Source organism: Dysidea avara, chromosome 7 (assembly GCF_963678975.1).
Source record: "Dysidea avara chromosome 7, odDysAvar1.4, whole genome shotgun sequence".
NCBI classification, from domain to species: domain Eukaryota; kingdom Metazoa; phylum Porifera; class Demospongiae; order Dictyoceratida; family Dysideidae; genus Dysidea; species Dysidea avara.
In genome coordinates, this window is record NC_089278.1 from 13,717,664 (window position 1) to 13,730,545 (window position 12,882).

Genomic DNA, 12,882 nt, shown 5'->3' on the forward strand with positions numbered 1-12,882 from the left:
CTAGGATATTCTTTATACAAATAGAACCTTTGAAAATTCAGAAGAAATACAAAATATCATTCTCTTACATGCTCTAAATCATGTGCTCAAGTCAGTAATGATAATATTATAAGCCAAAACTTCAATGTTTTATTATAACAGGTCACGGTCTCGCGTGTTAAAACACAACAGCCAGTTGTTTAGAGCGTCTCAGGAAGGAAAGGAATTGTCAGTGGAGTTACGAGATCAGGGACTAACCCGGCCTAAAGTGTTGATCCTAGTGCCATTCCGAGACTCGGCCCTTCACATGGTCACTACAATATCTAAACTGTTGGAATCACAAGTATGTGGTGTGTACTGTGGTGACCATTCTTAATTTGAATGTAGATTAGTGGTACTGTATCTTTTAAGGACTTCCTTTATAAGCAAAAATTGACTGTAAGAAATTGTAGAACTTCTAAGAGATCACAATGTTACATTGGCAATTGTTTACATCCCAACGTTTTACAGTACACTTGTGAGTAACAATTTTTATCAAGCTAAAATCCACCAGTATTGGTGGCACTTGCAATAAGAATACGTAACATGATACACTCTCTTGTTTCCGGTTGTGAGTAGTGAAAATCTTGTTTAACTGTAATTGCAGATTCCCCGGATTATAGTTCCTTGGGGAGGATGAACTGTATGGGGAGGATGGATTGTATGGGGAGGTGAAGGATACATAGAAACAACTACGACGTAGTCAACTTATTATATGGTATTGGCTTTATTGTCCCAAGGTACAGCAGGTCTACAAAGTACACAAGAATAAAATGTAAACCAGCCTTTTAGCATGCAAGGGATACAACATATATACATGATCAGATGTTTCACACATACAGTGTGGGAAATTATATAAATGTCAAAAGTGTTTAATGCATGTTGGTCAGCTAATTATGCCATCCTCAAATCATGCCATGTAGTTAAATCAGTTAAATCACAGTTGTTTGTCGGCCTGTATATGTAGGCAAGAGTTCATAATATGGTGAACTGGAAGGAGATATATAAGGGAGGTTGCTGACTATGTTGTTTCCACATCCTCATACAGTTTATCCTTTCCAATCGAATCTATGATCCTTTGGGAATCTGTAATTGTGTTTTGGAGGCTCCGTATATGTTTCAACAGCATAGTCTGCTTACTATATGGTATTTGCAAGGCTCAGTTGTCTGTCTGCCTCACAGCACAGTCTTTCCAAACAACAACAGGCCTGTTGTAAAAGTGGCTAAACATGGAACTTGAACAAACTCCAGATAGCTGTCTTGAGGATCTCTGCAGACCAACTATATCGGCTTTGGAAATGGCTGCTCCATGTATTTCAGTGTGTCAAAAAATGTTAGCAGTTAACTTCATTAAGTAGTTTTTCAGCCAGTGAGCTATTGTGACAGGCTTAATTTTTGTGGTTTTCTCAACAAGTTATTTGAGTGCCATGCATGGCCCATGTGTGATGCAAGTTCTTTGATCTCTACTCATAAATCTGATGTTTTATAGGGTCAGGTGAGGTACAGAAAGAGATTTCAAGAGGAATATGGACCAGACCCATCAGTACAAGATCCAGCCAATAAACCAGGTGTAGTAGTTTGGTGTGATTGAGTCTAGAGGAAGACAGTATTTATTACAGACTCCTGGTATAAGATATTTGCTGGAAATGTTGATGATTGCTTTCGTATTGGCATCGGTGTAACTAGCAAGCAGCTAAAACTTTACTCTGAGTTCTACCACTCTGATATTCTGGTGGCATCTCCTCTAGGGTTGAGGACTGTTATTGGAGGAGAAGGGTGGGTGGATACTTGTGGTATGTATAGTGTAGCTGTGATGTGATGTGTGTGCAGGGATAAGGGTCGGGATTATGACTATTTGTCTTCACTGGAGATTGTGATCTGTGACCAACTGGATGTTATGTTGATGCAAAATTGGGAACATGTTCAGGTTGTGTGTGTGTAGTGTGTGTGTGCATGTGTACGTGTGTGTAGTGTCTCTGTACACATCTGTCTAGTGTACATGTGTAGTACATGTAGGGTGGGTGCATTGTAAGTTCACTACAATTATGTGTGCTTGTCTTCTCTATACAGGATGTGTTTGAACACATGCACATTCAGCCAAGAGACTCACATGACGTTGATTTCTCTCGTGTCAGGATGTGGTCACTAAACGGCCACTCCAAATATTACTGCCAGACACTACTGCTCTCAGCTTTCCCTGCAGCTGAGATCAACTCATTATTCAACAAACACTGTCACAGTATCCTCATTGTATAGTGTATAGCCCTTAGAGATTTTCAGTTCCTTAACGTTCCCATGTTACCATGGCAAAGTGAAGATTAGTGTACCAGATTATCAGGGGACTATCTGTCAAGTGTCATTACATATTCCACAGGTGAGTTTTATTTATTTATTTTTTGATTCTCTATACCATGTTTTGCTTATAGACATTCAGGAGGGTGGACTGTTCTAACTACTCCGAGTTGGCAGATGCAAGGTTTAAATTCTTCTTGGAAGAGGTATATGTGTGTAGCTAAGAGAATTTTATCTATTCCCATCTGTACAGATTCTCCCCAATCATTCCAGTCCATTAATGGCACAGACTGCCATCTTCATCGCATCTTATCCTGATTTTGTGCATATCCGTAATTACATGATGCGTGAGGAAAAGTCATTTACTCAAATATGCGAGTAAGTAGCTATAACTAAATTGAGCATCTCGGTGCACTCTTTTGTCTGCATCATAGGAGCCCATTATCATCACAAGATACTTGCGGTGCTAATGGGCTCCTGTTTATTATGCACATGATATTTCATTCAGTTGGTTGATTCCACAGGTACACTAACAACCCAGATATCTCTAGAGCTAGAACCAAGTTTTTTCATGGCAAGAAACACTTTATACTGCTGACTGAGAGGATGTACTTTTTTCAAAGGTTTGTGCTGCACCATCAGATACAGTGTCACTTGTATTGATAACTCCCAGTGATTCCACTGTAAGATGACTTGTACTGTAGCTGAACACAAAACTATCTAATAGAGCAGTCACAAATAAGGTGTACACTGTGTAATACAAACAGTGTAACACTGTGTAATACACTGTGTAATATATATCACTGTCACATAGATAATAACAATTGTGTAATACAATTCAAATCCTAGAGAGCTTTCCACCTCTCTTTAGATTTGCATCACACAAGACTATAATGGATGGCCTACCCTCATAGCAATTAGTAGCATCATATGGAAGTGTCCTTTATAGAAAGGTTGAGCTTTCAGCTTACAAAATTGTCAGAAGTAAATGGCAGGTGAAGCCAAGTCACCACCAATGATCTCTCTTCAACAACAAAGCAACATGGTGACTGTTCAATTTGTGATTGTTCTATCAGAGTAATCTATGCTTTCTACCAGCTGCTAAGGCCACCAACATTTGCTGTGGAAATTTGGTAGAGAGAACTTCAAAGTAAGTGTAACCTTTGGTTGGAAGTATAGATAATAGCTGACCATGTACAGGAGTAAATACAAGTTCTTGAGAACTCAGCTTAGTGCTCACAAGTCACCATACCTATTTTTGATTCAAAACATAAAACGGCCAAATTTCAAGCCTTCCCACCTTTGAGTAAATGTATGACATCTACTGGTGCTGTGAGTTGCTTGTACACAGTTCTAGATATTTATTTATTGATCAGTCAACTGGAGGATTAACTTAAAAGGCAGTGAAACTCCAGCTGGCATTTGGAGGCATCAGCATGTGTTCTATAAATCTGATTGGTTGTCCTTTAGGTGTTATAAGCAAGTATCCATTGTTACACGGTAGGATGGTCAGGACCATGGTGTAATATGAAATGCATACATAGACAGTGACTTTTCTAGATATTAGTGGATGACAAAAATGCAGTCATAGTGTAGTGATGCATAAAATATTATTCCCCTACTGTATAAAATCGATGGCTTTTAATATATAGAAGGGAACAATTTTCAGTAGTACATAATGTACTACTCAGGCTATTGGTGCACAGCTCCAATATCCATTCACTACAGAATAGTACAATATTATAATTATTTAGAAATTTATATTTGTGATAAATGATAATTGTGAACAGCATGAAATTGTCGGACTACAACCACAACGCAACCACATAATATACTCACCATTCACCATCAGTAGATGACAGCCAATCTGAATCTTCTTTCCATAGCTGCTGTGTAGAGGTTTTAGCAAAAGTGTGTATTGGCCAGGGGAAAATACCTGTCCTGCAAGGACCTGCATACGGCATTCTGTATCACAAGCAGGAGAGCTAGGGAAAAAGCCAAGCTCCTGGCCCAGGGAGGTAATGCCACTAACATCCAAAGTGACACACACCTCCACCCTTTATCCAGTGTTTTGCACATATAGACTGATCATAAAACGTTTAGCTCTACCCACCAGCACATACAGCAATGAACAAACATTACACAACCGCGATCTGAACTATATACCTAGCGACTTGCTAACAGTATCACACATATCATAACAATTTATAGTCAGATGCTAAGTGTTCTCTTAGAATTTTAACATGCTGATGGTAAACAATACTGTTCCATCTCCCCAGAATCTTGATAATCTAGTCTTTTTATTCCCTTCTTTGCTGCAGTTGTTGCAGTTCCAATCCTGAAGCTGCGACCACAATACTTGCTCTGGTTGATGCCCGCTGTCTGTAGAGCTCCTCTCGGTGCTTGCGCCAGGCACTGTACTTCTCAAGGACAGTAAGGCTTTCTTCTTGCAGGAATGCCTCCCTGCCCAGCTTCTGATTTTGTAATCTGTGGCGCTTCTCATTGGGAAGCCGCAGTGTTCTGTTTTTAGTGTCTACTTCAATTCCCAAGAACACCAGCAAAGCTGATGCGGCCTTCAGTCTTATGGTCTGCCACTGGAATCCCCAAATTCCGACAATAGGTCAGTGTTGATTCTAAGACTCTCTAACACTCCAGGGAGTCAGGGGGGACCTAAAACAAATAATTATCAAGGTAGTGCATAATATGCTGTACTTTATGTGACTCAATAACTCATTGGAGTGTATCAATCAACTAAGGCTGTGAAAATTATAGGAACACCTCAAGCCAAATGGTAATACAGTGTCAATGTAGGCTTGTCCATTCAAAGACATGCTCAGCAACTGCCTGTCAGCTGGGTTTACCGGTACTATCCTGTACGCACTCTGCATCCAGTTTAGCCAGCATTGCTCCTGTTTCACTGCATCATCAGCAAACATATAGCTCACCGAACACAGTTCTTGACTAATACCATCATTGACACTGGCTTTTCAGGGGAAGACAGACCAACTATAATCCACTCTCTTGGTTGGTGGCTTTTTGGAATCACTCCAAACTTATTAATTTGAACTCCTGAGGGTTTGTCACTAAGTGGACCAATTACACTACACATTGAAACTTCTTTCTTGAGATACATATTTCCTCAACCACTGAGGAATGGTGCTGGGCTGATCGCATGTTCCTCTTAGTGCTAATGCACTGGACCTTAAAGGAGTTAAACCCAATGCTAAAGCCATTAAGATAACACATAGTTACAAAATTCAACATCTGGATGGGATTGTAACTGCTTTGCCCATTCTGAGTACACCAGTGGTGTAGAAATTCTGTTAAACACTGAGGGAGCCACCCTCTCTGACACCACACCATAACTCTCCAACTGTTTCAGCTGTGTCATGTAGGGATACCTCACCCTTACCCATGATCCTGTGGAGCAGTGATAGGAGATATACTATCATACAAAATGTACTGCATGCACATAGATGATACACATACTAAATATTATGAATATATTGTACCATGGTAAGGACTTGTACCGTTTGTCAGATAATAGCACGTAGCACTCACACTTTTTTGATGTTAATTGTCAATGCAGCTAGTATACTATGCCCAATTTGAACAATAAAAATTATTACTTCAGAAATCGCTACACAATATACATGTCTTCCTCAGGAAATGGACCGACACTTTAGTGGTTCCTACCCTCTTACTTTGTCTCAACTGGACGCATAGTGGTCCCCATAACACTTTGAACACACATGATCATACTGGCAATGTTGTGCCACGTACTTCCCATCATTCTAGGCATAGCAGGCCCCCTTTGTGCTTCGTTTTCTATGCCATTCTCCTCCTCTCACATGTTCCTCCTCATATCCTCCTCTCATTACACTTCCCAATAGTCCTATTCCCGATTCACTAGGGTTATAGAGAGCACCCTGTTCAGTTGAGTGATCTGGGAGTAAGCAGTTAGGGCAACACTGTCTCCTGGTACCATATGCCAGGAAAGTGGTGGCATAGAGTGAATCATTAAGCTTCAAGGAATCTGCTGTTTCTAGTAATGTTAACTGTTGATGAAATGTTGCATCATGAAGCCGACAGCCACGTCCACCACACCACCTTATCATAAGAGCCTGGTAAGCCCACAGTTGCTTGGCTTTTCCAGCTACAGAGGATGCTGCATACAGACTGAAGCAGTGGAGCCAACTCAACATCTCTCTTCCTCCCGATTGTTTCACTTTAGATACTCCTTAACTCTCAGCTAGTGCTTGTTTGCACCCTAACTCCATATCGTCACTGAGCATTCCAGCCATGTAAATATAATCTTCCGCTTGACCAACTTGGGCAGAACAACAGTCATGGCCTTACTTAAAATAGATGGGACAATTCTTGCCGACATAACATTCTCATCTCCTTTGGGTACAACAAATACATTCCCCGCCACACCCAGGTTGTGAACATGGTGGTCGTGATCAAATGCTGGTAGCTGGAGATCCTTGACACTCTCCATAGAGTAGACTTGTTCTGCACCAAGGTGCCTCTTGCCTTCATCTCCTGTGGAGTCAGTTCTGGTCACGTACCTTAGGGCTCCACACCCTGCATTGTCCATCCAACCCCATCCTTGTTATTAACTAGCATTAAACCTTATCATATACTGGTACTGTAGAGCTACACCTCAGGGTTTGCAATATGTAATATTAACTAGTTCATTAACCTTTTTTTGTTATAGCATAGCTACACATGTGGCTAGCTGTGACTGCTTTATTAGAGTATCTCGATCTCCCTGCTTGTCTCAAGTGAGCTACATGATATATTAAGGGGTGCAGTTTGTCATGTCTAGTTTTCTGCAGCAAAACTGAAGCTGATTGAAGCTAGATTACAAAGGGGCGTGGTGACGGCATGCTCTGATCATTAAAGCATGGGGCATGGTTTGGCCATACAATTGTTTTATAAGTGCAGCTACATGTTTCTACTCCTTAAGCACTTCAAATAATTTTGTGGTGTCTAAATACACTCCTCTAAGGAAAGTGTTAATGCAGAAAATTAACACCTCGGTATGGTTTTTTGATGTGAAGAAGAAAACTGTAATTTCCGAATGGCTCAGGGCATGTAATGCCTGCATGCTATTAGGAATTACATGAGGAAGGTGAAGTTGAAATATCAACATGTAATGGACATAATTACATTACTATCACAGCAAAATTTTTAAAGAGTTCACGTGACAAAGTTCAAATGATGTCATTTCCCAGACAGCTGGGTATATAAGTCGCCACGTGTCTCTTCTTATCCGGCTTTATTTGTAGTAGCTATCTACCTGTACGTGAACAAACAAAAAAAAAAAACATCATTAATAAGAAACATTACTGTAGGGTGGGAGGGTGGAAATGTTGATATTTCAACTTCACCTTCCTCATGTAATTCCTAATAGCATGCAGGCATTACATGCCCTGAGCCATTCGGAAATTACATTTCGGAAGGCTCCGTCTCAATATCAACATGTAAGTTTGACGCTACCACCAAAAGACAAAACTGCTTTCCCAAAGGATGTTTTATCTTCTGGGTTCTGTGAAGAACGGAGGTAGAATTTTTGAAATGTAGTAACAGATGACCAATCTGCTGCCTGTAGAATATCTGATGTAGTTACACCAGCGGTTGCTGCTGTTGAACTTGAAGCCCCTCTCACAGAATGAGCTTTAAACATCTCGGTATTGATACCAGCTTCACTCAAACATGTCTTTAGCCATCTGGCTATTGTACTGCTTGTCACTGGTTCGTGTTTCCCGATCCAGGACAAAAACAACAAGCTGTTCTTCTTATCTGTAGATAAGCTCCGAAATTCTATCGTTCTGGCCTCATATGCTTGTAGTGTAACTACCGGGCAAATAGTTTCATCTTCTGCATATCTTGGGTAGAAGAAATCTGCCAGAGGTTTAGATGGTCTGCTCTGTTTAGAAAGATGTTGAGGCTTAAAGAGCACACCTGATGTTGTAAAATGACGATAGCCAATGTCCAACTTGCTCAAGTCCATTGTTCTAGATGGTCTAGTCAGTGCCATGAGCATTACTAACTTTAGGGTGAGCTGGCGGAGTGACACTTTGTCATTTTCGCCCCAGCCTTGTAAGTGTCTAAGAACTGTACCAATATCCCAAAAGGATGAGTACCGAGGCAATGGAGGCCTCTCATTGTATACCCCTTTCAGCATCCTTGTAACCAAAGGATGTTGCCCAATGGAGTGGCCATCCACTGTGGAATGTAATGCTGAAATAGCTGACCTGTAAGAATTCAATGACCGGTATTTGTATCCGTCATGAAACAACTCTGCTAGGAAGTTCACTATGTCTTCTACAGGTCCAGAAGTGGGATCTCTACTCCTTGATTCACACCAACCAGCCCACTTTGCAAACAGCGAATTGTAGTTAGATTTTGTCTTGGACCTCCACGATGCAAGGATGAGGTTCGTAGCTTCCGGAGAAATTCCTTGTGATCTAAAGGATTCCCGGAGATTGGCCATGCCACTAGTGTTGGCACTCCCTGGCTCATTATGAAGTCTTGTTCTGATTGCAGTGTCACCAGGTCTTCCCGAGTTGGAAGGAGTCTGGGGAACTCCTCCAGCATTTCTAGGATTGTTGGGTACCAGGGTTGAGATGCCCATAAGGGGGTGATCATCACCACTCTGGCTGCTTGCCTCTTTATTTGGCTTAGACAACGAGCAATCAGGCACCATGGTGGATTGGCAAATCCTCTCCTCTGGGACCAGTCTTGATTGAACGCATCCATTCCCTGTGATTCTGGATCTGGCCTCCAACTGTAAAACATTGGTAGTTGCTTCATTAGTCGAGAAGCAAAGAGGTCTATCTGTAATGGCCCCATTACCTGGTCTATCTGATTGAATACTAGGGGATTTAGCATCCAATCGCAGCGATCTTTCATCACTCGCGATTCCTGATCTGCTGTTACATTCTCCTTCCCTGGGAGATGTTCTGCTAGTAAGAGTATATCTCTCTCCAGGCACCATTCCCATATTGTCAAGGCCAGTTGACACAACAGGGGAGAATGCGTGCCCCCTAGCTTGTTGATATACGTCACCGCTGTGACGTTGTCCAATTTTATCTGAATTGTCGTACAGCGACTGAACTTGGCAAAGCTTTGCAGTGCCAGGAAGGCTGCCAATAGCTCTAGATAGTTTATGTGGTGTGAGGTTTCCTCCTGTGACCACCTGCCCCCTGTACTCTGTTCGCCCTGTCGAGCTCCCCAACCTTGTTGGAGGCATCTGACTCTATTGTCATGTCTGGTGTTCTGGGCAATATTGGGGATTGCATTGGCAGCTTTCTGTCCAGGGATAGCCACCAAGTTAGATCGTTCTTCGCCTCCTTGGTGAGATTCAGATTGGCATTGAATTTCAAAGCCACATGGTCTGGTTGACCCGATCTCTCTGGCACTGCTGAATTGATTAAAAACTGCAGTGCTCTGTAATGCAATGGGGCTTGCCATATTGCTCTCATGGATGCTGAGGCCTTGCCCACAAACCTTGCCACTTCTCTCACTGACACATTTTGTTGGTGAAGAAGATGTTGTGCCGATTGTTGGATTTTCCTCAGCTTCTCTGCTGGGAAAATTAAATGTAGTGTTACTGTATCCACTACAAACCCCAAGAACTCCATTCTCTGTTGTGGACTTAGCACTGACTTTGTGCAATTGACAACTAGGCCCAGGGCTTCGAACAATTTGAAGATCAAAGGGATGAGCTGTATCAGCTCTTCCTTTGTCTGATGTAGAATTAAAATGTCGTCTAGGTATATCACCAGACGAATGCCCATGTGCCTGAGGGTGCCCACCACAGGTTTCATCACTTTGGAGAACACCCGCGGTGCTGAAGTCAGTCCAAATGGGAGACATTGAAACTGGTACACCCTGCCTTCCCATTGAAACTGAAGGAGGTGTTGACTGTCTTGGTGAATTGGGATTTGAAGGTATGCATCCTTCAAATCCATTTTTATCATCCAGTCGTTGGCTTGGATGAGATGTGGCAGAATGTGTAGACCTTCCATTTTGAAATGTTCGGTCTTCACAAAGGAGTTCAGAGATTTCAGATTTATTACTGGTCTCTGTCCCCCCTCCTTCTTCGCCACCAGAAAAATTTGTGGCACAAAACTTTCTGCACGGAGTGTTGTCTCCTTTATAGCACCCTTGGACAGCAGCTCCTTGATCTCTTCTAGGATCTTTACCCACTCCTCGGCGGAGCACTGTATTTCTGGCATTGGCTTTATCTGCCAAGGCCTCTGTGCTAACTCTAATTGGTACCCTGACACAGTCTGTAAGACCCATCGGTCTTCTGTTAGCTGTTCCCAGTTGTGTATGTACTGGGCAAGCCTTCCAGCCAATTCTGGACAGTTGATTTTTAAGTCCATCTGGCCTATCAACACCTCTAGGTGGTGTTTTGGTGTTTGTACCTGTATTGACTCTGTGGTAGGGTTGACAAATTTTATTGAATTTGACACATGTGGTATTAACAAAGGATCTATGGCTACTAGTCATTTGTCCTTCTTGTTGTTTTGTGGACCCAGATTCTTCTTTGATCTTCCAGGGCCGTAGTAGTGTTGTCCCTTGCCACCCTGTTGGCCCCAGCTGCTCTTCCGCGGGTGGCTTGGCCGAAAACCCAACTGCTTTGTCTTGTTGGGTGGTGGGAGCACTGTCTTCTTTAGTGCTGCTGCAGCTTCCAGTTTAACTTTAGCTTTTTCTCCAAAATCCTCCCCAAACAGGATCGGTTGAACCCCTTTAAAGTCAGAATCCTTCATCAGGGACTGGAGTTGCGGGTTCAGATGATTCATCACTTCCTTTCTTCTCAGGGAAGATTGATGTTGGGCTGCATCTCCTAAGAGTACTAGAGCAGACTGGATCATTGGGATGGCTTCTTTCAGTGTGAATTCATCATCACCAGCTTGTTCTAAGCAAGACACCAGGGGAATCATGGCCTCCATATACATTTGTTGCGTTCTAAAGGCCACCTTGTCCTTCTTCACGGCCTCATTTGGACGAGTTGCCTCCACAACTGGTGGCAGTGAGGGACATATCGTCCACTTTGTTTCAGGGTCTCCGTATTTGACGGCTTTGGCCTTCCTGGATTTATATTCCATACGGGATCCACAAGCAGTTTCCAGAAATGCTTCGCCTTCCTCTGACAGCGGGAATTTAGAGCCATCGCCTTCATTCCCGTCCTCGGGTGGATTCAGTTCATCATCGCTATCGCGATTGTCCTCATCATTGTCGCCATCCCGACCAGTGTCAAAGCCACTGCTTCCCTCGCCATCGCGAGGGCATTTCTTCGGGTAGACTCTTTCATCCTCGTTTTTCAACTTGTTCACGTCTTCCTGTAAGGTAGCGACCGAAGCTAACAGTTCCTGTAGCATTTCATCTGTCGTCTTATTCTCTGCCATAGGCGTTCTTTACCAAAACGATAACTGCCGAATTCGTTACGAGTGCTGTTACAGCAAATAAAAAGCCGGATAAGAAGAGACACGTGGCGACTTATATACCCAGCTGTCTGGGAAATGACATCATTTGAACTTTGTCACGTGAACTCTTTAAAAATTTTGCTGTGATAGTAATGTAATTATGTCCATTACATGTTGATATTGAGACGGAGCCTTCCGAAATGTAATTGAAGGTTAAAGGAAAGGCAAAGCGCAGAAGGCAGACTCTTGTCGGAACCAGAAAAGGCAGATAGATGTCACCAGTAAGTTTGTTATTGTGGCATGACATGGTGACTGTGCACTGTTTCATTTGGTCCCACTTTATGACTGTGGTTAGACAGGTAGGCAGACCAAAAATCGGGTTTTAGCATATATTTTTTAAATTCACCACCTGTGTTTTTTTGTTTTTTTTAATGCTGGATTTGAAGTTAAGTAACGGTGTTTTTCATCATGCAGGAGTTTTTAAATAGCAGCATTTTGGCGGCACCTGTTATTTTTTGGGGAGAACATACCCTACTAAACACACCGTTTGATATGGCATTTGTATCACAGCAAAGACTAAATATTTACTCCACCATGTAGTTGTTTGTGTGTATGTATAAACTGACTGTCCTCCATCTGATGACTCATTGTTATTACAGGATAAGGATCAGGGGTGTCCACCATATTATCTTCTACTCGCTACCACAAAATGCAGAGTTCTACTCGGAGATGCTCAACCATATTGATCCCCAGGTCACATCCAGTCCATCATGTACTGTTATATATTCACAATATGAAGCTTTACAATTGGCCCGTATTGTGGGCAGTCGTAGGGCACAGGTCATGTGCCAGTCACATGAGCCACTACACATGATGGTCACTAACAGCAAAACATCATAACCAACATGTTTTGTGTATTTTTAACTATATTTAAAATATGTCAAAATCAGCTGGTTATTTATGTATGTATTCTTTAAATAGTCCATCCTTCCTTTGTATAATAGAACACCTTAAGGCCAGGCAAAGATGATATATGGTTTCTCATCAACCACCCACATCACCTTCCATCCTGCTGCTTCTAAATTCATTACTGCTATAATTGGTCATGTGTGCCATTATTTCAATTTTT

The 12,882-nt window shown here is 42.1% G+C and overlaps 1 protein-coding gene across 1 annotated transcript in view; it reads left to right on the plus strand.

Moving 5' to 3' along the window:
• LOC136261763 (U3 small nucleolar RNA-associated protein 25 homolog) overlaps positions 1 to 12,702 on the plus strand; it is a 13,950-nt gene extending 1,248 nt beyond the window's left edge. Inside the window, exons 6-16 of the mRNA XM_066055816.1 lie at positions 5 to 90; positions 142 to 322; positions 1,508 to 1,586; positions 1,638 to 1,794; positions 1,849 to 1,945; positions 2,089 to 2,262; positions 2,321 to 2,392; positions 2,445 to 2,516; positions 2,564 to 2,688; positions 2,835 to 2,933; positions 12,413 to 12,702. Coding sequence (XP_065911888.1) covers positions 5 to 90; positions 142 to 322; positions 1,508 to 1,586; positions 1,638 to 1,794; positions 1,849 to 1,945; positions 2,089 to 2,262; positions 2,321 to 2,392; positions 2,445 to 2,516; positions 2,564 to 2,688; positions 2,835 to 2,933; positions 12,413 to 12,653 — 1,383 coding nt within the window. The 3' untranslated portion in view covers positions 12,654 to 12,702. The remainder of the gene's footprint in view (positions 1 to 4; positions 91 to 141; positions 323 to 1,507; positions 1,587 to 1,637; positions 1,795 to 1,848; positions 1,946 to 2,088; positions 2,263 to 2,320; positions 2,393 to 2,444; positions 2,517 to 2,563; positions 2,689 to 2,834; positions 2,934 to 12,412) is intronic.
• The last annotated feature ends 180 nt before the right edge of the window (positions 12,703 to 12,882 follow it).